Below are 27063 nucleotides of genomic sequence, written 5' to 3'. Positions count from 1 at the left end.
TTGACTCAGGGATGGGAATACTTAAGTAAATTAGATATTTCTGTATTTAATTTAATACATTTGCAAAGATTTATAAAAACATGTTTTCACTTTGTCATTATGGGATATTTAATCCATTTAGAATTCAGGCTGTAACACATCAAAATGTGGAATAAATCAAGGGGTATGAATACTTTCTGAAGGCACTGTATTTATATTCCAGACTCTGACATTGCTCGTTCTGATATTTCTGTATTTTAATTTTTTGGATGTGTTATTTTGTTATGCTAGGTGTTACTGTTGGATCTAGAAAAACAGGCATTTAGCTGCACCTGCGAAAACATCTGCAAATATGTGTATGCCGACCAATACAATTTGATTTGTACACTGACATCCTCACACACCCCACAATCCATCAAAACTCCCATCCAACAACAAACTCCGGGGGCTGACCTTTTCAGATGAGACTGCCAGAGAGATACTAACAAAACACAGCACTCCATCTTCTTTCTTTACGAGAAACCATGGAGTAATTGTTAATGAATGGGAATCATAGATCACTATTCCCATCTCATCTCCAGTTTCTCTCCAGACACTATCAATTCCTGAATATAAACAATGGCAAAGGTTTAGGAACGATGAAGTATGCTAGAAATGGCACACTACAAGTGTCATTCAGTATTCTCATGTATTCTCAGAAATATGAATAACATGAGACTATGCTCACATCTACGTGGCACCGTTTCTAGACCAACGGTATCATACAACTGAATCTAAATGAAGTCGCTGACCCAAAGAGTATTTGGCATGAGAGGTCCTGATTGTCTTTGGATGTGTCTTAAATGGCACCCTATTCCCAGTATAGTGCACTACTTTTGACCAGGGCCCACAAGGTGGTACACTATAAGTGGTACACTATGTAGGAAACACTGTTCCCTCTAAACTGGTCGATCTCCAAGGCATTCCTAGTCGATCGCCAAACATTTATGTAAAAAAAACAAACAATGATAAAGCCTTGTTCCTATTTATTCGACTCGGGCTGTTGGCGGGAAAGTGCACCCGATTCAGATGCCCTACACGCTGGGTAGGCGAACAACTTCTGCCTTCCCGGCGGGCCCAGAGAGCAAATCAAGTACACTGTAGGCCTAACGCAGGCCAAACGGATGGCTCAGATTACCGTGTCTGCAGTAATGTAGCAGGCATTAAAGAAAACTACAGCAAAGTTGGTACTGTGAGATTTCAAAACGTTTAAAACCATGACTAGAGCGAGACTGTCAACGAATACAGCAAAGAGCTGTTGTTTAAGTTCTTACTCAGCACTGTCAACACTTTGTATTCAATACTTTTATAAGCCATAAAATGTAAGTTCTTCCTATTTCAGTGCTACAACAAGTACTGCAGCAGTAATGAATGAGTAGGAAAGTGTATCTATATGCTTGCGTTGTTATTATTAACGGCTTGGGTCTTTTTTAATATCGAGGAATATTTCACTTTCTCTGTTCATAGGAATAACAACATGAATTTGTGCATGAGGCAGAAATAATGTGGTGCGACTTGAGTTTTGCCATTAGATGGAAGACAGGGTCCCTTTTAGGTCAGAATCAGCAGAGGAAAGGGAGAGCGGAGGGATGTTGAGATGCTGCTCTCACCCTCCGCTGAGACGGACAATCAGATGCAGGCACCATCAGCCAAGTAAAATAAAAATAAAAAGCTAATTATTTAAATGTATGCTCACTCAGCTGTGCCTCACAAGTAATACAACAACAGATCTATTACCAGTGTGATCATATAGCCTACCTCAAAATGGCTCGAACAACAATGAATTGGCAGGGTAATTCAAGCAAAGATAATATACAGTCATAATTTATTGGGCCTATAGCTTATTGTACATTCCTCATTGCTGCAGTACTGTATTTAATTGGTTAATGTTGCATTGGCTTACGTTTTTGAAGTCATGTTTTTGAAGTCATTTGAAAATCTGAGCGGTAGATCTCGGTTTGCACTTTGACTCAGAAAGTGATCTTGACTCAGAAAAGGTTGGGGACCACTGTTCTAGAGTTTTCCCTGTTAACACTATCAACGTTCCCCTTTACTGTGGCAACTGTGATCGAATCAACGCAATTTTAGCCACTTTTAATGCAACATACCAAAACTAACTGAACTATGCAAGATACTTTGTTAACATTTGAGCTGACACTCTTATCCAGAGCAACTTGCGGGAGCAATTAGGGTTAAGTGCCTTGCTCAAGGGCACATTGGCAGATTTTTCACCTAATTGGTTCAGAGATTCGAACCAGCAACCTTTCAGTTACTGGCCCAATGCTCTTAACTGCTAGGCTACTTGCCGTCCCTGTTGTTGGCAGAACGTATCGGTGTAAGTTTCTATTGCATTGACACGCACGACTCAGCCCGTATTCTACACAGACCTGTGCAACATAAACATTTAGAGCTGCAGTAGGCCTATAAGCAAATAGACCATTGCAATGTATGGATCTGTGCCATTAACTTTGAACTGGACTGTGTTTACAGCATAGGCGGTCATGAGTAGATGTGATTGTTTTGAAATCATAGCGAGAGCTGCATGTTGCCACGTGTGCACATTTTGTTCATATCCTTTGCTAGTTAGTGAGTTATTAGCTCAGTTATAGATCATTTAGAGTCAGTAATAGGGGAGTGATTGCTTCCTACAAGAGCAGAAAAGTATACATTTCTATACTGAAAAGAGTCAGGTAAAGAGATTTTGTTTTGTCTCACACACCCACAAAATAAATGGGTGGATAAAGCATAGCTGCAACTATAACTAAGGGAGGGAGAATGATTGCTGTGCCAAGGTGCACATAGCGATCTAGAAATAATTAAAAGGTATATTAACAGTTAGGACTATAACAAAGGTTCTATCTACCTGTGAAACTATATTATGCAGGGAGGAAAACAAGGGCAAATCATTTTTTGTGAGGATCTTTTGAAGCTGACACAGACACACAAAGTGTGTGGACATTGAAAGAGCCGACCGTGGCTTGAAGTAGAGAGGTTGCAGTTTTCTGGCTGAAGGACACTGTGTTCTTAAAATCAAAACCCAGTAGTATACGTTTGCATTGATGAGTCATAGGTAGACACATCACGCTCAAAGTAAAGCTGATCACATTTAACATGAGTCACCAAAATGCTTTTTGCCTACTGTATGTCATTCACAGGCTTTCAAGGGGCAACTACCATTGTAATTCAGATACATCGAAATTCAGTTTAATGGTCTTTGTGCTGTCTGAATGGAGAGCAGATTGCATCCACTCTAGGTTAGTGTTCCATGATTGTAAATTACAAAGACCATATGCATTTATACTCACACATATACTGACACACAAAGCCAGACATTTTAAGGAGCACAGATACACACACACACACACACACACACTCAATACTGAAAAGACCACTAAGCTTCCCTGAGTCTCCTTGTCTGACTCTTTCACTGTCTCTCTCCCTCTCTCGCTCATCCACCTGTCTCGTTCTCCCTCTGTCAGAAAAGACATCAATCCACATCCCACGACCCTGCCACCAGACCTTTGTCTCCACATGCAGTCTCCTGTCTCTCTTACCTGCTGGTGTCTGCTGAGGTGATGGCGATGAGCGGGGGGATCCTGAGGGCGAGGCTAGTGGGCCGAGGGATCTGCTCCGTCTCTGGCCTCGGGGCCCAGTCACGCTGCTCCGCCTGCCTAAAGGCCAATGGGGGAAGCTGCAGGTTCCGGCAGGAGAGCCTCCGCACCTGGACAGTCTCCATCTCCACGCCCAGACCTGGCTCTGGAGAGTCATCGTCAGAAACCTACAGGGGACGGGAGAGAGCAGGACCTCCATGAATCATCAATGATCAGGGATCTTATTCAAGGCTATAAAAGAGAAGGTTTGAATCTGGGGCTGTATAATAGGTCTATGTCATGAGGAAATGTGTTAATACAGACTATTCTATTGATTAATATCTATCAGAATGCTAAAATAGAAGGCGAAATAGACAGCAAGGTTTATACAAATCTCCGCTGTTGAAAACTAACTGTTAGTCTAAAAGAAATGTGAGATAATGTCTAGACGCTTTTTATAGTGGAGATCAAGTTTAGAAATGCATTGGCTGGGCTGTGGATTGCGCAGTCAGATGGAACAGACTAAATAGGCATATTAACGTCATAGATTTAGCCGGTGGTAACGTGTGGAATAGACACTGGCTGGAATGCGGTTTGAACCAATCAGAATTGAGGATTAAACCCACCAGGGTGTATGATGATTAATATCAATCCGAATGCTAAACAGAAGATGAGTAAGGTTAATACGTGAAGGTGTTGTGTCTGGACTTCCAGTCCTGTTTCCTATGAGAGTGGTTTTATCTCAGAATACAGATTCAGATCGTATTTTCTGTCAAGTTGTCAGTTTGTTTGGCAAAGTCCAGTAGGTTATCTAATTGTCAGTCAGGGAGGCACAGTACTCTAAATGCAAGATAGATGAAACTCATAATAGATGACTGTTCCTCCCTGCAGTTGATGCAGTATCAAATTAGCATGGTGGCGCTGTCCCAAGGCTGAATTTCAGTTTTGAGCCTGAATTCATTTCCATCTAGGCCAAGAGCCCTACCAGGGATTAAATGTCATCTAAAGATGTGATCTTTGGTTCATATTGGATGTACGTGACTTTAATTAATGGGAAGGTTAAACTGAGATGATCCATAGAGGAGCATGCTTGTGCTTCGAATTGTAAAATAAGTGTACCCTGCATTTATACGGTCTACAGTACAAATACAACTAGAACATGTATTTTCTGAAAACCATACTAGGATGCAGACTGACTCATATTGTAAAGGTAGGCATTCTGGACAGAAAGTCAAGACAGCATCATATCAACCTGCCACAGCATCTTCCAGCAGTATAAACAATGAAGAAGCAATGATAATATAACTATTAACTAATAACTATTTTTAATGAATATGACACATTTCTGATTTCATACACCAAGCACAAGCACACCACTTTACAGTCATGTTCAAATGCATATAAGAAACACAATGGATTTCGCTGTATTTCGCAATCCTCGAAAATAGACTGTTTCTTGTGGAGTCATTTTGAGATTCGGGGAAACAAAATGAGGTGAGCACTAACAAGGCAATTTACAGTGCTGGCACAAACGTATACCTCCGGGCTTTGACTGCACAACCATGTGGTCAAAGGGTGAAGGGGGAATCCGAGAGCAAGGCCACACAGGTCTGAATGAAGACGTTTTCACATTTCACACAAACAGTGTACTATTATGTGAAGGCTATCAATGGAACATCACCGGTAGGAATGTTCAGTCCATGTTCTACCGGTCCTAGACTATATGAATGCAGCTGCCAATACACTGAATCCATTGGACGCAGTTCATCACAGCACACTACGCTTTATTACGGGTCGACAGGTTCAGTACACATCACTGCATTCTATATCAGAAAGCAGGTTGGCCCTCTTTGAAGTCTCGTAGATCCATGCATTGCTCTCTTTTCGTTTCTAAGATTATTTTACAAAAACTCCCTCTGTACCTAACTTCATTAATCACTTTTAGAAGTACAAGTTACCATACACGTTCTCAGGGCTGGCTAACTCTGGAAATTCCTTTGGCCTCCACGGAGTTAGGTAAATCAGCGTTTAGTTTTTTTGAACTCTCTCAAATTGGATGAATTGTTGCCATTTCAGACGGCTGATTGAGGACCTCTCTAATTAAGAATATGTTTGAAGAGTTTCATTCTAAAATGCTGTACAGTATATCTATTTTTGGAAATGTTGGTAAATGAGCTTTTATTGTTTGAAGAACGTATGAAAGAGATTGGTGTTTTTTTTAAACTATTTAATCATGGCATAACTTGATGGTTTCATTTCAGAGACAAATAATCATGTTTTATGGAAAATGCTATCACTCTCAGACAAATGAGTAGTACTGCCAGGATTTAAACAGTCATATGTAACAAATAACTACAATTTTAATAAAGAACTGTACAAATGATACATTTGGGACATCAATATATATGTTTTTAAATATAAATATATATATTTAATACAGTAATATGAGCTATGTATGTAAAACATTAACATTTGCAATTTCAGCAGATGGTCTTATCTAAAGCAATTTACAGGAAATGTACTGCTCTTAAAGATAACTAGGTGAGACAACCACATATCATACTCAAATAGGATGCGAACAACTCAGTACATCACTGGGGCTGAGCTCCCTACCACCCAGGGTCTCTATACCAGGCAGTGTGAAAGGAAGGCCAGGAAAATCGTTAAAGACTCCAACCAGCCAAGCCACAGAATATTTACTCTGCAACCGGTACCGGTGCATCAAGTCTGACATCAACAGGCTCCTGAACAGCTTCTATCCCCATGCCATAAGACTGCTAAATAGCTAACTAAATAGCTAACTAAATAGCTAACTAAATAGCTAACTAAATAGCTAACTAAATAGCTAACTAAATAGCTAAAAAATAATTGCTACACGGACTATTTGAGTTGAACTTTGTATTTTATTATATATTTATTATCTTTGCACTGTCTCTATGCACACTCACAGAGCACTACACACTCACAGGGCACTACATACTCACAGTGCACTACACACTCACAGGACTCTACATACTCACAGGACTCTACACACTCACAGAGCACTACACACTCACAGGACTCTACATACTCACAGGACTCTACACACTCACAGGACTCTACACACTCACAGAGCACTACACACTCACAGAGCACTACACACTCACAGAGCACTACACACTCACAGAGCACTACTCACTACACACTCACAGAGCACTACACACTCACAGGGCACTACACACTCACAGGGCATTAATGTGTATATTTTTGTAATACAGGTCCAATCTGTAAAAGAGACCTTGGTCAAAAAATGTCAAATATTTTGACATTTTTAACAGAGGATTTCAAAACCAAGTTCTGTATATGATTTAGTCAGACGTATATTATATGTAATGTGCTCATATTATGCAACAGTTAAAAATAACTTAATGGGTATCAGAGATCATTAGTAAAGGGTTAATAATGGGTATCAGAGGTCATTAGTAAAGGGTTAATAATGGGTATCAGAGATCATTAGTAAAGGGTTAATAATTGGTATCAGAGATCATTAGTAAAGGGTTAATAATGGGTATCAGAGGTCATTAGTAAAGGGTTATTAATTGGTATCAGAGATCATTAGTAAAGGGTTAATAATGGGTATCAGAGGTCATTAGTAAAGGGTTATTAATGGGTATCAGAGATCATTAGTAAAGGGTTATTAATGGTACCAGAGATCATTAGTAAAGGGTTATTAAAGCTTCTTCGGGATCGGTGTCCCATCCATGGGACAGTTGAGCTAACATAGGCTAATGTGATTAGCATGAGGTTGTAAGCAACAAGAACATTTCCACATAGACATATCTGATATTGGCAGAAAGCTAAAATTCTTGTTAATCTAATTGCACTGTCCAATTTACAGTAGCTATTACAGTGAAATAATACCATGCTATTGTTTGAGGATAGTGCACAATTTTGAACACGAAAAGTTATTAATAAACAAATTAGGCAAATTTTGGGCAGTCTTGAAACAAAATTTGTAACAGAAATGCAATGGTTCATTGGATCAGTCTAAAACGTTGCATATACACTGCTGTCATCTAGTGGCCAATATCTAAATTGCACCTGGGCTGGAATAATACATTATGGCCTTTCCCTTGCATTTCAAAGATGGTACAAAAAAAATATATAAGAATGGTTGTTTTTTTCTTTGTATTATATTTTACCATATCTATTGTGTTATATTCTCCTACATTCCTTTCACATTTCCACAAACTTCAAAGTGTTTCCTTTCAAATGGTACCAATAATATGCATATCCTTGCTTCAGGGCCTTAGCTACAGGCAGTTAGATTTGGGTATGTCATTTTAGGCGAAAATTGATAAAAAAGGGGAGGGTCCCTAATGGGTATCAGAGATCATTAGTAAAGGGTTATTTATGGGTATCAGAGATCATTAGTAAAGGGTTAATAATTGGTATCAGAGATCATTAGTAAAGGGTTATTTATGGGTATCAGAGATCATTAGTAAAGGGTTATTAATGGTATCAGAGATCATTAGTAAAGGGTTATTAATGGGTATCAGAGATCATTAGTAAAGGGTTATTAATGGTATCAGAGATCATTAGTAAAGGGTTATTAATGGTACCAGAGATCATTAGTAAAGGGTTATTAATGGTATCAGAGGTCATTAGTAACAGTTTATGAAGTTTGGGGTAAACTCCAGAAAAAATGAGATAGAAATAATTATGTCTAATGAAATGAATATTGAAAAACAGAAGCCATGCAGGGACATGGCTATTAGGACTAACAAGGCATACACATTACACACAGAAAATCCCACTTCACAAGCCCATTATTCACCTTCATCCACTGACCTGCACGAACACATCCACAAAAGGCTTCCCACTGGTGCAAAAACAAGTTGAATCAACGTTGTTTCCTCATTATTTCAATGCTCTTATCCACACCCTGGCACTGCTCTTCCAACTGAGCCACGGGACATATGTGATGACATTGAATTAACGCAAAACTGATTTGATTTGCAAAAAGTCATCAATGTAAGGGCATTAAGTATTTCTGTCATCCATCTTTAAACCTAAATCCAATGTCATGGTGACATTTTTGGTTGATTTCATATTGAATTCACATTAGTTGACAACGCAACCAAATAGTCATCAAAACTAGACGGTTGAACTGTGCCCAGTGGGTTGCCTCTTGAAAACCACTGAACTCGGTAGGAATATCAGTGCGAGGCAAATGAACAAAGTCCCTATTCCGTTCCGAGGGAGCACATTCATTGCCACTTATTGATCATCCTAAGTGCCCATTAGCTATCCTGCTGGGCTGTGGTCTGGCCTAATGCCTACACTTACAATGGCCTTGAGGGACTCCGCGTGTAATGAAGAACAGGGCGATGCCTTTAGGAGTGACAGCACTGCCCTACCAACTACCCCCCCTCCACACAATCCTGGTGAGTGGTGAGCACTCCCTTAGGACCACACTGAGGGAATGATTCTCATACTGGAGCAACCATAATGGGAACCTGGAGCTTCTGATTGTGTAATAAAGATATTGTATTATTGATCATGTGTGATATAAGTCTTCAATATTATTGAAGACCATGTCCTCCGCACTCTATTTCAGTACCTCATAACACGCTTTTATCCTGGGGGGTCATTAAAGGTCAGTGCTGGTATATCCTCTGTAATTGAACATGAGGGATTTGATAGCTTAACTGTTGGTGTTCTTTATTTATTTCCCCGCCTCGACAGTCATTGTTCTTCAGCAGTTGTAAAAGTGCTTATTTTTTTATTCACATGAAGTCCTGGAAGGGGAAATGTTTCACGCAACTCTGCTGCACACCAAAACAAATGTGATCGTATTGTATGTAGAAGTTTAGTTCACAGAAACGGCACAAAGATTCCCTCTGGCAAACTGTCTGGCAGTTGAGCAGAACTCTGCCCTTTGATGGGGAGTTTTAATCCACATCTTAAACTGATGTTTCCTTGAAAACTTCCCTGACACCCCACAATTGGGTTTGTGTCGACAATCAGTAATGCTTTGGTTCGTTCTAAAGGGCAGCTTCAGACCCAGCGGGCTTTTTAGGAGTTTTGGGTCAACTGTGCAATTTGGGCGTGACAAGCAACAACTGAAATAAGCAACTAAATCAGTGGTATTCAAAGTCGGTGTCGAGACCTTGCAATGGGGTTGCCAAAATTAAATTAAAAAAGGAAACCAAAATATGAGTACAGATTATTGTAGGGGACAATAGACAAAAAAAAATCAGAAAGCTCATTTGAGAAATAACATTTTATTGAGTAAAGTTTTTTTTATTGATTTCTTTTCATTTCGGAAATGCAATGAATTAAAGGTTTGTATGTCAGTAAAGGTAGAGATACCTAGTTGAAGGTAGACTCAGCGATATGACGTAGATGCACCTCGCTCATCTCAATATCTGCGGTGCTGCTCGTGGCAATGCAATTTCGCTGAGTCTACCTTTAACTGTCAGTATGCTAGCTACAACAGTTTGCTAAGCAGCTAATCAAGTCACTGCATTGGTGACTGACAAATCAAATCAAATTTTATTGGTCACATACATATGGTTAGCAGATGTTAATGCGAGTGTAGGCGAAATGCTTGTGTTTCTAATTCCAACAGATTACTTGCTAGATATTACTGCACTAACAAATTCACAATGACTACCTTATACACACAAATGTAAAGGGATGAATAAGAATATGTACATGTAAATATATGGATGAGCGATGGCCGTGCGGCATAGGCAAGATGCAGTAGATGGCTTAGGATACAGTATATACATATGAGATGAGAAATGTAGGATATGTAGACATGATTAAAGTGGCCTTATTTAAAGTGGCTAGTGATATCTTAATTAAATCCATGTATTAAATGTGTTAAAGTGGCAAGTGATTTGAGTCTGTATGTAGGCAGCAGCCACTCAATGTTAGTGATGACTCTTTAACAGTCTGATGGCCTTGAGATAGAAGCTGTTTTTCAGTCTCTCGGTCCCAGCTTTGATGCACCTGTACTGATTGCGCCTTCTGGATGATAGCCACTGCCCGGGGTGAACAGAAAGTGGCTCGGGTGGTTGTTCTCTTTGATTATCTTTTTGGCCTTCCTGTGACATTGGGTGCTGTGGGTGTCCTGGAGGGCAGGTAGTTTGCCCCCGGTGATGCGTTGTGCAGACCTCACTACCCTCTGGAGAGCCTTGCGGTTATGGGCGGAGCAGTTGCCGTACCAGGCGGTGATACAGCCCGACAGGATGCTCTCGATTGTGCATCTGTAAAAGTTTGTGAGTGTTTTTGTCGACAAGCCAAATTTCTTCAGCCTCCTGTGGGTGAAGAGGCTCTGTTGCGTCTTCTTCACAACGCTGTCTGTGTGGGTGGACCATTTCAGTTTGTCCGTGATGTGTACGCCGAGGTACTTAAAACTTTCCACCTTCTCCACTACTGTCCCGTCGATGTGAATGGGGGGATGCTCCCTCTGCTGTTTCCTGAAGTCCATGACCATCTCCTTTGTTTTGTTGACGTTGAGTGTGAGGTTATTTTCCTGACACCACACTCCGAGGGCCCTCACCTCTTCCCTGTAGGCCGTCTCGTCATTGTTGGTAATCAAGCCTACCACTGTGGTGTCGTCTGCAATCTTGATGATTGAGTTGGAGGCGTGCATGGCCACGCAGTAATGGGTGAACAGGGAGTACAGGAGAAGGCTGAGAATGCACCTTTGTGGGGCCCCAGTGTTGAGGATCAGTGGAGAGGAGGTGTTGTTTCCTACCTTCACCACCTGGGGGCAACCCGTCAGTCAGAAAGTCCAGGACCCAGTTGCACAGGGTGGGGTCGAGACCCAGACATTCTTGTATATGATTTTTGCAGGAGATAGCCACTGCTTTGTTTTATTTTCTCACAATTTTTGTATTTTGTTTGTATTCATTAGGATCCCCGCAGCTACTCTTCCTAGAGTCCAAACAGTATTAAAACAATTACATCACAACAAAACAATTGCAAACTATAAAATCACTGTCACAACGTTTGTAATAATTTTGTTAGTTATTCTTCCTATTTCAGTCATACGAGAACGCAGTAATTGGTCATATATATGTATTGGTCATAAATAAGGAACTATGCTTTCGTTTCTGCAGTGGGAGAGGGGACAAAAACGTTACATTGGGAACCGCTGCAGCAGCAAATTGGTGCTGAGAGGTTGTCGCTGCAACTGCAAAACGTAATCTAGCAACAAATCAAGGAGGCAATAGAGATTCTCACAGAAAAATTGTTGGCAACATTGCTAGTGCAGTTCAAGGAGGACAATTTCTGTTGAAACTGGTCTGGGTTCAATTAAAAATTGCATTTATTGACTAACAAACCATGTACATAAACCTATACTAGCCATCATGCCAATATTTATCTATACAGTACCCGTTTGGCTAATGTCTCATCTATCAACCGTGATCACGGTTCATGCAGTACTGACAGCTCTGTGGACATGACAACCAGTTGACAGCTATTTCTCAGTGAGAATCACTATTGCCTGCTTGATTTTTCGCAAGATGATGTTTTGCCGTTGTCATAACAAGCTTTTTCATGTTTGCCAGTTGTCATGTTTAACTAACTAGCTACCTAGAATAGCCACTGTGTTACAAATTGTAACCAATTAGCAAGGTAATCAAACCCCATGTTATGTTATAGGGACACATGCTAATTTGGCTAGCTAGCTAGCCACGATGAAATGATAGCTAAATATAGATTGAGGTAGTTTTTTGAATGTTCAAATAGCTGGCTAGCTAGATGAATAATTTATATCTAGCCAGCTGATAATTATGAAGCTAAATGTTTGCTAAATATAGCTAGTTATCTTGTCTGGATTGCCATTGTTGTGCTGGAAGCAGGTTAAGTGTGTACACAGCATTTTAGTACAGCTGTAGCACTCAACAGGCAATAGCAATATATAGGACATTAATTCATTCACATTTTAACCTATTATTCTGGAATTTGTATTTATCCGTAGAGCTCCGAGACAGGACCGTGTCGAGGCACAGATCTGGGGGAAAGTACAAAACCATTTCTGCAGCATTGAAGGTCCCCAAGAACACAGTGGCCTCCAGGATTCTTAAATGTAAGAAGTTTGGAACCAGCAAGACTCTTCCTAGAGCTGGCCGCCCGGCCAAGCTGAGCAATCGGAGGAGAAGGGCCTTGGTCAGGGAGGTGACCAAGAACTCGATGGTAACTCTGACCTAGCTCCAAATCAAATCACATCAAATTGTATTGGTCACATACACGTGATTAGCAGATGTTATTGCAGGAGTAGCGAAATGCTTGTGCGTCCAGAGTTCCTCTGTGGAGATGGGAGAACCTTCCAGAAGGACAACCATCTCTGCAGCACTCCACCAATCAGGCCTTTATGGTAAAGTGGCCAGACGGAAGCCACTACTCAGTAAAAGGCACATGACAGCCCACTTGGAGTTTGCCGAAACAAGATTCTCTGCCTGATGAAACCGAGTTAATATGTTTTATGGAAAAGGGGCGTCTCCATAATGACCAATTTAAGTAGCCTACCTACAACTGGTTAAAAAGTTGTCACGAAGTACGTGTGCTCTCTCTCCATGACTCAGCTGCCTCTGCTGCAGCACTCTCAACCAGTGCTCTCAACATACACACACACACATAAACACACACACACACACACACACACACACACACACACACACACACACACACACACACACACACACACACATACACACACACACGCCTCCAGCCCTCCCTCTCTCCACTTCACTCACTCACAGCCTGCTCGTTGCCTGATAGTCAGAGGCAGATTCTCACAGTGAAATATATATACAGTACCAGTCAAAAGTTTGGACATGCCTACTCATTTAACGTTTTTTCTTTATTTTTACTATTTTCTACATTGTAGAATAATAGGGAAGAAGTCAAATGTACGAAATAACAGATATGGAATCATGTGGTAACCAAAAAAGTGTAAAACAAACCGAAATATATTTTAGATTTTAGATTCTTCAAAGAAGCCACCCTTTGCCTTGATGACAGGTTTGCACCAAAACACCTCTGGCAAAAATAGAAACATCTTATTTACCTAAGTATGCAGGCCCTTTGCTATTAAACTCAACATTGAGCTCAGGTGCATCCTGTTTCCACTGATCATCCTTGAGATGTTTTTACAACTTGATTGGAGTCCACCTGTGGTAAATTCAACTGATTGGACATGATTTGGAAAGGCCTGTCTATATATGGTCCCACAGTTGGCCGTGCATGTCAAAGCAAAAACCAAACCATGAGGTCGAAGGAATTATCAGTAGAGCTCTGAGACAGGATTGTGTCGAGGCCTTGCCAAACTGAGCGATCGGGGGAGAAGGGCCTTGGTCAGGGAGGTGGTCACTCTGAGTTCCTCTGTGGAGATGGGAGAGCCTTACAGAAGGGCAATCATCTCTGCAGCACACTAGAATCAGTGTGACAATGTATTATATAAAATGTAACCAAGTGTGTGATTCATGGACATCCTAAATGGCACCATACTCCCAATGTTGTGTCCTACGTCAAAAGGCATATGGTAACATTTTGAATGCAGCCTGGTTAGTTTTATCATAGCTTTGCTGTGGTCATAGGTATGAAGCGCTAACTGAGTCCTAGCCGAGTCGTTTTGATACATTTTGCGTGTGAAAGTGATGAGGTAGTTGTGATGTTATTTTAATTTTAGCATGACTTAAATTAGAATGTCTCTCAGCCAATCAAAGATGCATGACCAGAACTAAGCGTTTCATAAAAAGTATTTCAGCACACAACACACATTACTTCTTTTGAGTCTATTTTATCGCCTGTATGATGTTGATGTCTCTCTGAAGTTAGACCTCCATGGCAGACATTTAAACCCTACTGCGCCTGCTTCCAATTCTGCCTCAAGATATTCACTTGTCATAGATGATTTGGGAGATTTAGCTCTCCTAAGCTGGGAGCTTCGCTTGGGCTCCTAGGTAACATCTCATTGGAACAGGGTCATTCTTCAATTAAGGTGGTAAATGGTGTCCCTTGACTTCTCTGATGTGTGGACGGGTAGTGACATGTTTTGCGGATTTAGAGATATCTATCCATTATTTTGTAGGCTACACAGTGAACAAAAGTATTTCATATATTGTGTAGATCAATAGAAAACAAAGAAGGCTATTAAAATACCTTTTTATAGTGTAATATGTATCCCTCGGTTGTGTGTCATTGGTGTTACCACCTTGAAAATGACTGATTACAAAGATGTACAAGGACCTTGAGCATTCTCTCTTCATGGGGAGGGGTCTATATTAAAGACACAAATTAGCATAATCACACCCTTTTAGTATTTCATACATTTGATGATTCCATTCATAACTTGAGGAATCTAAATTCAAAGTGTCACTTGGTGTTAGTCAATTTAAATGAAGATAAATACCATTGTGAGCAAAATGATTAAGCATATCACTTGATTGATGACCTTAGATTTTAGCGTTACTGCATTCCATTTCAGAAGATCTATTTAAAATGTCTTATTGGTGTTACCATCATTTGGTGCTACCATCATTTGGTATTATTGCTTCTACTGATGGTACCATAATGAATGTTATTATAATAGTAAATCAACCATTTTAGTTGATTCAGAATGGAAAGAGGTACCCAAATACATTTAAATTAAATAAAAAAATAGAAAAAATGTAATTGAAATTTTTTAATGTAAGTTAATTTTTTACAAAATTCAGCAAAATGCAATGCTCAAATGCCACCGTAGTTGAAGAATGACCCAATGGCATTGCTAAATTCCTGAATAAGGTTCACTCTTCTAATTTAATAAACAGAGAGAGGTTGGGGGCATTTCAGTTTTAAGTAGGGAATTGTTGGGTCTCTCTGTCAGCAAAGTGCTGCACTGGTTTCATTGCTGGATAAATATAGTAATGAACCCTGGGTCAAATAGAATCGTGATGGAGCCAGGGCGAACACATTAGTCATGGCCACTGAAAAAGCGCCCTAATTAAAAACACAACTCAACCTCAAACTCCAAACCATAAGTAATATTACATAGTACATAACTTTGGGGGGGGGGGCTCTTCAAAATGGTCATTTACAATGCAAGGCACAGTATCATGGAAACAAGTGAAAATAAATACAATTGCGCAAAAACAAGCCTGTTACTGAAAGGGAAAGAGACTGAGAGACACAGATAGATTTTGAAAGATGCAGGAAAATGTCCTCCGAGAAGCCATACTCATGTGAGTTAGTCTCCTTCCCCATGTAGGGGTGTGTGATGATGCACAACTCACCCTGACCCTCAGTAGATTGAAACTGAACAAAAACAATGGCCTTGTGTCTCTGCTGCAAATGAGATCATGTGCATGTGTGGAATGCAACACATTTCCCAATTACAGTCGCTGGATGGAGGTCGTGAGAAACACACAAGGTACGTTCACTTGAAGCTCCTAATGTAAGCAGCATTGCTTGCTATACAAGGTCTGTGAGACTCATAGGGACAGATTCAATCAGACATGTACAGCAGGAAACCTGCACTGTGGGAAAAATAGTTAAAATACAATCACTGGGCTCCAAAAATACACCCTGTCATTTAATCTTTGACATAACTAATTTCCTTGCAAAACTGGTATCCTGTAGGTCAGAATAGATTTTTTGGTGTTGTTGTATTTAGCCAGATACTGTATGCATGCCCTCTATCATTAATTATTAATCAAAAGTCAAGTTGACTAAGAGGGGAACAAAGTCATTTCCAGCTCATTCATCAACCAATTCCCTGGATGAGAACCCTTCAAATCATCAGTCTACGTAACTGCCACACATAGTGAAAGGCTTAGTCATCTCCCTAGGGTTCCGAACTAAAGAGTATTAACTTCCTCTCGCCCTCCATACCAAATGTGTGACACCTCGTATAACAATAACATTTCGAGAGATGTATTCTTTTAAATCAGCCTTCCCCTGATTGTACAGTTGTACTTGTCACTTTGGAAAGAGGAGGAAAAAGGGCTGGCCTAACTGGTTTGTGTGATTCCACTGCTTCACCTGAGGGCAAATGGTGGTGATACTTTAAGAAAGGAGGACGTGGTTCTTGTTGGGGCGTCCATTTTGTAATGACCCAGTGTTATTGCTTGGATCGTAATTGCGCTACGTTTCCCAAACGTAATCTATTGACGTAATTGTACAGTGTACTCCTATTGATTTAACAACCAATTATTGACTATAGAAACATCCTCCGCACTTTTACAGAACGAGCGATTGTGCTTGAATATAAATCAAATCAACCAAAAAATTGTCACATGCGCCGAATACAACAGGTATAGAGTTTACCGTGAAATGCTTACTTACAAGCCATTTTAACCAACAATGCAGTTCAAGAAATAGAGTTAAGAAAATATTTACTAAATGGTTTGTTATTAACATCCTTATCAGGATGCAATGTTTACACATGGCAAGCTTCTGAGATTGTGTTTACACTGACGTCCCTTGGGTCGCCCGCACTGATTTTAGCAATTAGTCTGGAGCCAGTGAATTCGTTACGACTAGCCTGTTACACACTGAAAGATATTAAACAACAGATTATCTACAGGCTGAAGGAAAAAACAACATCTCTTGTGTAAGAAATACAATGATGTCACTCTGTTCTAAGCATCCTTGTTGTTCTCATAACAATACTTATTTTAAATGACAATATTGTGTTGGCAATTGTTTGATGATGAGGGAATAATCATGTCATTTATAACCAGTCAAATGCACCCTAGCCCATATAACCAAACGATGCACCTGCTCCACTATGTGTGTTTATCGTCAGTAAGAGCCAGCTAGCTCTCCCTAATTGTTGCTTCCAGCTAGGTGGTATTTATTGGAGCTTGGAAGTGGGTCATTGGTGGGTGCTTACTTATATGGCTGCATTTACACAGGCAGCCCAATTCTGATATTTTCTCAACTAATTGGCCTTTCGACCAAATCACATCAGATCTTTTCACCTTCGATCTTTTTCAGGGCTGATCTGATTGGTAAAAAGACCAATTAATGGGTAAAAAAAACAGAATTGTGCTGCCTGTGTAAATACAGCCTGTTTGTCGTATTTCACTATGTACAAGTTGTTTCTTACAGTTGGGGGTAAAATGTCAGAAAGTGTTATAGATATATATATTGGAGGGGATATTTTGCAAATAGATATGTTGCACTGCTAATTGTGTGTGTGTGTGTGTGTGTGTCGTCATTATCAACGATAATGGACAGCCAAGATGGTGTGTGTGTGCAAATGTGTATACAGTACACTTCCTGCTTTGTGGCACTTCAGCAGATGTCTGCTGTGATTCGCTGGGTCTCGTCCAATTACACAGTGTGTACCGCCAGCCTTCCCAGACACTTCCCATTGAGCTGACTGTCACACCGACACTTCAAATCAACCCAGCAGTGACACATGCACCCCCCTCCCCCCCTTCACACACACACACACACACACCATATTCTTATTCCATTCCATCCCTTTAGGTTTGTGTGTATTAGGTAGTTGTTGTGGAATTGTTAGATTACTTGTTAGATATTACTGCACTGTTGGAACTAGAAGCAGAAGCATTTCGCTACACTCGCATTAACATCTGCTAACCATGTGTATGTGACCAATAACATCTGCTAACCATGTGTATGCGACCAATAACATCTGCTAACCATGTGTATGTGACCAATAACATCTGCTAACCATGTGTATGCGACCAATAACATCTGCTAACCATGTGTATGTGACCAATAACATCTGCTAACCATGTGTATGTGACCAATAACATCTGCTAACCATGTGTATGTGACCAATAACATCTGCTAACCATGTGTATGTGACCAATAACATCTGCTAACCATGTGTATGTGACCAATAACGTCTGCTAACCATGTGTATGTGACCAATAACATTTGCTAACCATGTGTATGTGACCAATAACATCTGCTAACCATGTGTATGTGACCAGTAAGTATTGAGACACAGCCATTTACAGTATAAAGAGAAAACGAACATTTGTGAGTATTGAGACACAGCCATTTACAGTATAAAGAGAAAACGAACATTTGTGAGTATTGAGACACAGCCATTTACAGTATAAAGAGAAAACAAACATTTGTGAGTATTGAGACACAGCCATTTACAGTATAAAGAGAAAACAAACATTTGTGAGTATTGAGACACAGCCATTTACAGTATAAATCCCACCACTAGAATTATGGAAAGGTAGTTAAGATGCTTTCTTTCATAACGATGTTCATGAAGCCCTTTCATCACCTTGTTCTCCTTGCTTATTTCATCATAACCAATGGGGATATTCATGTCTAATCTGCAGTTCATTTAATTAGATTCTCCATCTCCTTGATCTGATCTAATCAAACAATGTAGCCTCGTCCCTCTATCCTACATTCCAGCATCACAGAGCACCTGGTGCATGTGTGCATGTGAGTGTGTACTTGCCGTCCATCAGTGGCACAGAACACTGGGAGGCAGTGTGATATTGTTGTGAGGTCAGGTAATGTGAGGTGGGTGTGGGAGAGGAGGTATGGATATTATATTGACAGGCGGACTCTGAGCAACATGCTCTCACAGTGTAAAAACTGTCAGAAGCATTTCCCTTTGGCTTTATAAAAACAAATACACTCAGTGCCCTTTTCATTTGAGCCTGCAGCAATGTCTGGAAAGAGGTAATGGGCTTAGAGAACAGTACTAGTGAGGAAACGGTATTCAAAATATTCAATCAAAACTGGTATTCAGGCATTCCTAGAACTTGGCTAAACCAACACTATGCACAGTTACTAGAGTCTGGGTTAGAAATGAATACGTTAACATTGTGTAAATCAGACAATCAGAACACTATCAATGCAACCAGTCTAACAGCACCATATTAATCCTTGATACTGGTTTTGATTGAATATAGCCTTTTTAAAAGCCAGCAATTAATGCACTGCAAAGCAATCCATTTTCCAATGTAATTACCAGCAAACGGGTCACCAAGCTTGACCCTGTGGTTCCCTAAGAATGCTTGACTTTGAGATTCGCCACAGAACTTGATACGTAGAATGACATACCATTCTCTACCAATCCCTGCTTTCCCCGGGACATAAAGACATTTGTAGATATCTTAATTGCTGAGCACTTTATGCGGTCGCATTTCGAAGTGTATGCATAGCCTTTGTTCTGGGTGCCTTTTGCCCTCATTTTGTGTGGCATTCAAAATAAACAGTGACGGGAGACGTCCTGGGTGATGCAGTTCTGGGCTGACGGTGGATTGAACGGGAACAGACCTAGTGAGGGGACTATGGCTACGTTAACACAGGAAGCCTGATTCTGATATTTATTTCTTTTGACCAATCAGATTAGCTCTGAAAAAGATCTGATGTGAAAATATCTGATATGTTTAGCAGACTGTTTACCTCTGACCTTCAAGACTCTGAGTCATACCTCAGCCATTTTACACTTTTACACTCTCTCTCTCTCTCTCTCTCTCTCTCTCTCTCTCTCTCTCTCTCTCTCTCTCTCTCTCTCTCTCTCTCTCTCTCTCTCTCTCTCTCTCTCTCTCTCTCTCTCTCTCTCTCTCTCTCTCTCTCTCTCTCTCTCTCTCTCTCTCTCTCTCTCTCTCTCTCTCTCTCTCTCTCTCTCTCTCTCTCTCTCTCTCTCTCTCTCTCTCTCTCTCTCTCTCTCTCTCTCTCTCTCTCTCTCTCTCTCTCTCTCTCTCTCTCTCTCTCTCTCTCAGTGCAATAAACAGCTCTTCCACTCAATAGATGAGGGGGTGAAATAGCTTTGTATGGATTAATGAATAGGTATTCTTACAGAACCGTGCTGTCTGCAACCTCTGAATAGATCCAGAACCTTTATGGTTGGATGGCTGAGCTTTTCTCTATCTGGTCATAAGGATGGAATTAGATCAATAAAGCAATAGAACTGAATTTGGTAAAAGGTCTTTTATGTACTCTGCGCCATCGTCTTGGAACACCTTACAAAATACTTTTAAACTGGAAGAACTTGTCCCGATTGGTGTTTTTAAATCACTGATGAAGGATTTTGAGGCTGATTCCCTGACCTGTCAATGTTTTTAATTTGCTGTTTTACACTCTTGTGAATTCAATGGTTTTTACTAGATTACTTGTAGTTTTTCAAGATGTCTGTCTGTAATTTTTTTGTAATGACTTGGTGCTGCCTATCTTGGCCAGGGCACTCTTGAAAAAGAGATTTTAATCTCAATGAGCCCTTCCTGGTTAAATAAAGGTTAAATAAAAATAAATAAAATAAAATAGAGTTCAGACATCTTTGTTTGAGTTTTACAATGTGAATTGGCACCAAAAGTTTAAGACAATTAGATTCTAGCAAACCTTCAAATTCAAATGCTATTGTCATAGAATGTTTGGGGGACAACCTTAGGATGTAAGTTGAAATGGATGAACTGAGGGGAAAACACACAGCAGTATAGAGATACTAAAATGGACTTACACTCTCTCTTCTGTCCTCTCTGGAATTCTCATTCTTTAGCATCCTGGGTACTGCTCCCACTCCCGCTGTCCAAAGCTGCCAGAACCCTGGAGAACGAGAGGAGAGAGTGGAGGCAGATGAACACAACAGCATCTCTTCCTGGTGTTTATTTTTGTATTGTATTCATTAGGTTTATATTCATTTACTTGTACATAGCATAAAAGGAAAACAACAGGGAGGGGGTTCTCCTCAACCTTACAAAATAATAATTCCAAGAATTCAATTAACACGACGACAAGAGGAGACAAACAGAAAAAAACAGTCTATTTGCTCTATTTTTATTTCTGAGTTGCCCCTGGCCCCTGAGCAGTAGCCTACACTGGTCTAGGATATGTTTTATGTCATTATCGCCAATAATGCTTCAAATGAAGACAAACAAAAAGGATACCTGAAAGGGCTTGGTCAACCTTTCCTTTGCCATCTGTTTAGGCTACTCCGTGGGCTTTATAAGTCATGTGTCGGCTAGGGTAGTTCAACTTGTCGCATACGTTGGGCTGAATTTCTACGAACTGAGTAGAGAACATTTCAGGCTAGTCGTTTGGATTCCGGCCTGTCCTGATTTTATATTCTATTTGATTTACACTGACTACACAAAACATTAGGCTCTTTCCATGACACAGACTGACCAGGTGAATCCAGGTGAAAGTTATGATCCCTTATTGATGTCACTTGTTAAATCCACTTCAGTCAGTGTAGATGAAGGAGAGGATACAGGTTAAAGAAGGATTTATAAGCCTTGAAACAATTGAGACATGGATTGTGTATGTGTGTCATTCAGTGAATGGGCAAGACAAAATATTTAAGTGAACGGGGTATGGTAGTAGGTGCCAGGTGCACCGGTTTGAGTATGTCAAGAACTGCAACGCTGCTGGGTTTTTCATGCTCAACAGTTTTCCGTGTGCATCAAGAATGTTCCACCATCCAAAGGACATCCAGCCAACTTGACACAACCGTGGGAAGCATTGGAGACAACATGGGCCAGCATCCCTGTGGAACGTTTTAGACACCTTGTAGAGTCCATGACTCAAACGAATTGAGGCTGTTGTACTTAATGTTGTGTTCACTCAGTGTATGTTGGCCTGCCTTTTCCTTCAGTTCATAGCCCATGGCCATGTGGCTTTGCCACTACAGGCACTTTTGGAATTTCTTATTTTTAAAAAGTATGTTTTTCTTGGAGAAAAAAAAAATATCAACAGAAATACCTTTCTCTCTTTTTTCAGGAACCATAAACTGGTATTGGCTGTATACTTATTCAACAAGACTTGGATTTTAATCCGTTTCTACTTGGATTTTAACCCGTTTCTACTTGGATTTTAACCCGTTTTCTACTTGGATTTTAACCCGTTTCTACTTGGATTTTAACCCGTTTTCTACTCGTTTTCCGAAAACACCTTCTGGAGATTACCATCACATCATTAAACATTACATTTGAGTTTATAACTGAATGACAAACACAATAGGGTTTGGCATTATTTGTCTTATCTGTCTATAAGATTTGATACTTTGAACCAATAGATGTATGCTTAGTGTTAGTTTTGCCTGCCAGTCATCTCTATTTTTGGCAGGCTACATTATAAATGAAACACTCATTTTAGCTTGCCCTGAATACCGCAACCTTTCTCACACCATCCACTCTCTCACAAACTCCACAGGTGCGTTTTATGGCTAAATGTGCTGACGGACGTTGATTGCCAATGCCACCACCACCTCCACATAACCGCCTCCATCCAGAGCTGAGTCCCTGCCGCTCCTCCTGCCAAACTAGTGTGTCCTCAGCTGGGTAGCTCTCTAAGCCTTTCCCCCAGGCACTCTCCAGGACGGTACCTGCCAGAGTAAACAAAAATGCCCATCATGGGCAGACACAGACCTATTAACTCCTGGAATGAGCTTCTGGAGCTTTCCTACAGCTCTCTAGGTCTAATTTACTTCTAGTCCTTTCCTACAGCTCTCTAGGTCTAATTTACTTCTGGTCCTTTCCTACAGCTCTCTAGGTCTTATTTACTTCTGGTCCTTTCCTACAGCTCTCTAGGTCTTATTTACTTCTGGTCCTTTCCTACAGCTCTCTAGGTCTAATTTACTTCTGGTCCTTTCCTACAGCTCTCTAGGTCCAATTTACTTCTGGTCCTTTCCTACAGCTCTCTAGGTCTTATTTACTTCTGGTCCTTTCCTACAGCTCTCTAGGTCTAATTTACTTCTGGTCCTTTCCTACAGCTCTCTAGGTCTTATTTACTTCTGGTCCTTTCCTACAGCTCTCTAGGTCGTATTTACTTCTGGTGCTTTCCTATAGTTCTCTAGTTCTTATTTACTCCCAGGCAGAGAAGGCTAGGATATAATTGCCATTGAATGGATATTGTTTTTTGGCTTCTAAAGCATATTTAGTTTGAGTCTAGCCTCCTGATTAGCTAAAATAGAGCTATATTTGATTGAACAATAGATTGATTTAATTTGTGTTGCAAACTCAAATATTGTTGGAAGAGTTTTTGTGGTCTGGCAATTTCATTTGATGGGACATACAGATCGTTATTCATTCCGATGCTGTCGACTTCCATAAAGGAGATTAATGTCCAATAATTTACGAGTGTAATTCATATTTTATTGGATTATAGTCATTAACATTTGCATAGATAGATAGACAACGGTTAATTGGAGATGGTAAAATATTTAGATATAGCTATGGAGTGCATTTTGTTTTTTTTAAAACAAGTCAGCAAGCAGAAGTAGAAATGAGGAAGAGCAGTCATGCAACATGACACGTTGTTTCTCATGGTGAATCATATGCAACATGACACGCTTCTCATGGTGAATCATATGCAACATGACACGCTTCTCATGGTGAATCATATGCAACATGAGACGTTGTTTCTCATGGTGAATCATATGCAACATGAGACGTTTCCTATGGTGAATCATATGCAACATGAGACGTTGTTTCTCATGGTGAATCATATGCAACATGACACGTTTCTCATGGTGAATCATATGCAACATGACACGCTTCTCATGGTGAATCATATGCAACATGACACGCTTCTCATGGTGAATCATATGCAACATGAGACGTTTCCTATGGTGAATCATATGCAACATGAGACGTTGTTTCTCATGGTGAATCATATGCAACATGACATGTTTCTTATGGTGAATCATATGCAACATGACACGTTTCTCATGGTGAATCATATGCAACATGACACGTTTCTCATGGTGAATCATATGCAACATGACGCGTTTCTTATGGTGACTCATATGCAACATGAGACGTTTCTTATGGTGAATTATATGCAACATGACGCGTTTCTCATGGTGAATCATATGCAACATGACACGTTTCTCATGGTGAATCATATGCAACATGACACGTTTCTTATGGTGAATCATATGCAACATGAGACGTTGTTTCTCATGGTGAATCATATGCAACATGATACGTTTCTTATGGTGAATTCTATGCAACATGACGCGTTTCTCATGGTGAATCATATGCAAGATGAGATGTTGTTTCTCATGGTGAATCATATGCAAGATGACACGTTGTTTCTCATGGTGAATCATATGCAACATGACACGTTGTTTCTCATGGTGAATCATATGCAACATGACACGTTTCTCATGGTGAATCATATGCAACATGAGACGTTGTTTCTCATGGTGAATCATATGCAACATGACACGTTGTTTCTTATGGTGAATCATATGCAACATGACACGTTTCTTATGGTGAATCATATGCAACATGACACGTTTCTCATGGTGAATCATATGCAACATGACACGTTTCTCATGGTGAATCATATGCAACATGACACGTTGTTTCTCATGGTGAATCATATGCAACATGACGCGTTTCTTATGGTGAATCATATGCAACATGACGCGTTTCTCATGGTGACTCATATGCAAGATGAGACGTTGTTTCTCATGGCGAATCATATGCAACATGACACGTTTCTTATGGTGAATCATATGCAACATGACACGTTTCTCATGGTGAATCATATGCAACATGACGCGTTTCTTATGGTGACTCATATGCAAGATGAGATGTTGTTTCTCATGGTGAATCATATGCAAGATGAGACGTTGTTTCTCATGGTGAATCATATGCAACATGACACGTTGTTTCTCATGGTGAATATGGCTTGTCTAAACGTCCATACGCTGAGTGAGAGAGAAGCTACGACTTCTCTGAGTGACAGAGGGAGGGAGAAGCTACTACTTCTCTGAGTGAGGGAGGGAGAAGCTACTACTTCTCTGAGTGAGGGAGGGAGGGAGAAGCTACTACTTCTCTGAGTGACAGAGGGAGGGAGAAGCTACTACTTCTCTGAGTGAGGGAGGGAGAAGCTACTACTTCTCTGAGTGAGGGAGGGAGAAGCTACTACTTCTCTGAGTGACAGAGGGAGGGAGGGAGGGAGGTTCGGAGGGAAGGAGGGAGGGGAGGGAGGGGGGGGAGAAGCTACTACTTCTCTGATTGAGGGAGGGAGAAGCTACTACTTCTCTGAGTGACAGAGGGAGGGAGGGAGGGAGCGAGGGTCGGAGGGAAGGAGGGGGGGGGGGAGAGCTCACTGGGCAAAAACTGGTTGAATCAATGTTGTTTCCACGTGATTTCAACACCAGTGACAGTGACAAAGCCACTTAACAACAGTGACAAAGCCACTTAATGGGGTTTCCAGCACACTTCAGTTCAGTGTGCACACAGAGGTCGTACCACTACAGTTCAGTGTGCACACACAGAGGTCGTACCACTACAGTTCAGTGTGCACACACAGAGGTCGTACCACTACAGTTCAGTGTGCACACAGAGGTCGTACCACTACAGTTCAGTGTGCACACACAGAGGTCGTACCACTACAGTTCAGTATGCACACACAGAGGTCGTACCACTACAGTTCAGTGTGCACACACAGAGGTCGTACCACTACAGTTCAGTGTGCAAACACAGAGGTCGTACCGCTACAGCAACAGATTGACTTGTATTCTCAGAGGGCAATACGAGGGGGAGTTGTGCTGACGCTGTTGTTGCTGCCACAGTCCCATGCCCTTGAGAGTTCCAACCTTTAACTGCAGTGGGTTGAATCAGGGTCACACAGTGTTTCTTGGTAGTCTTAAACAAATCTACTTTGAAACAAAAGTATCAGTGGTGGAAAAAGTACTCAATTGTCATACTAAAGATGCCTTAATAGAAAATGATTCAAGTAAAAGTGAAAGTCACCAAGTAAAATAGTACTTGAGTAAAATTTTAAAGTATCTTGTTTTAAATGTACTTAAGTATCAGTGGTGGAAAAGTACTCAATTGTCATACTAAAGTAAAAGTAAATGATATACATCAAATTCCTTATAAATGAAGCAAACCAGACGGCACAATCTTTTACATTTACGGACAGACAGATGGCATACTTCAATACTCAGACATCATTTACAAATGCAGTATTATATTTAGTGAGTCCGCCAGATCAGAGGCATACTCCCATACTCAGACATCATTTACAAATGCAGTATTATATTTAGTGAGTCCGCCAGATCAGAGGCATACTCCCATACTCAGACATAATTTACAAATGCAGTATTATATTTAGTGAGTCCGCCAGATCAGAGGCATACTTCAATACTCAGACGTCATTTACAAATGCAGTATTATATTTAGTGAGTCCGCCAGATCAGAGGCATACTCCAATACTCAGACATCATTTACAAATGCAGTATTATATTTAGTGAGTCCGCCAGATCAGAGGCATACTCCAATACTCAGACATCATTTACAAATGCAGTATTATATTTAGTGAGTCCGCCAGATCAGAGGCATACTCCCATACTCAGACATCATTTACAAATGCAGTATTATATTTAGTGAGTCCGCCAGATCAGAGGCATACTTCAATACTCAGACGTCATTTACAAATGCAGTATTATATTTAGTGAGTCCGCCAGATCAGAGGCATACTCCAATACTCAGACATCATTTACAAA

At 40.5% G+C, this 27063-nt stretch overlaps 1 protein-coding gene across 2 annotated transcripts in view; it reads right to left on the bottom strand.

The window, feature by feature from the left end:
* LOC110523188 (cAMP-specific 3',5'-cyclic phosphodiesterase 4D) overlaps positions 1-27063 on the bottom strand; it is a 392833-nt gene that overhangs the window by 329451 nt on the left and 36319 nt on the right. For both annotated transcript variants that reach the window (XM_036976772.1, XM_036976773.1), the window contains exons 2-3: positions 21061-21146; positions 3573-3796 (exon numbers count right to left, since the gene is read on the bottom strand). In XM_036976772.1, coding sequence (XP_036832667.1) covers positions 3573-3796; positions 21061-21146 — 310 coding nt within the window. The remainder of the gene's footprint in view (positions 1-3572; positions 3797-21060; positions 21147-27063) is intronic.

Source organism: Oncorhynchus mykiss, chromosome 5 (genome assembly GCF_013265735.2).
Source record: "Oncorhynchus mykiss isolate Arlee chromosome 5, USDA_OmykA_1.1, whole genome shotgun sequence".
Classification (NCBI taxonomy): Eukaryota; Metazoa; Chordata; class Actinopteri; order Salmoniformes; family Salmonidae; genus Oncorhynchus; species Oncorhynchus mykiss.
The sequence above is the reverse complement of the archived record's forward strand: the minus strand, read 5'-3'. Positions and strand labels throughout refer to the sequence as shown.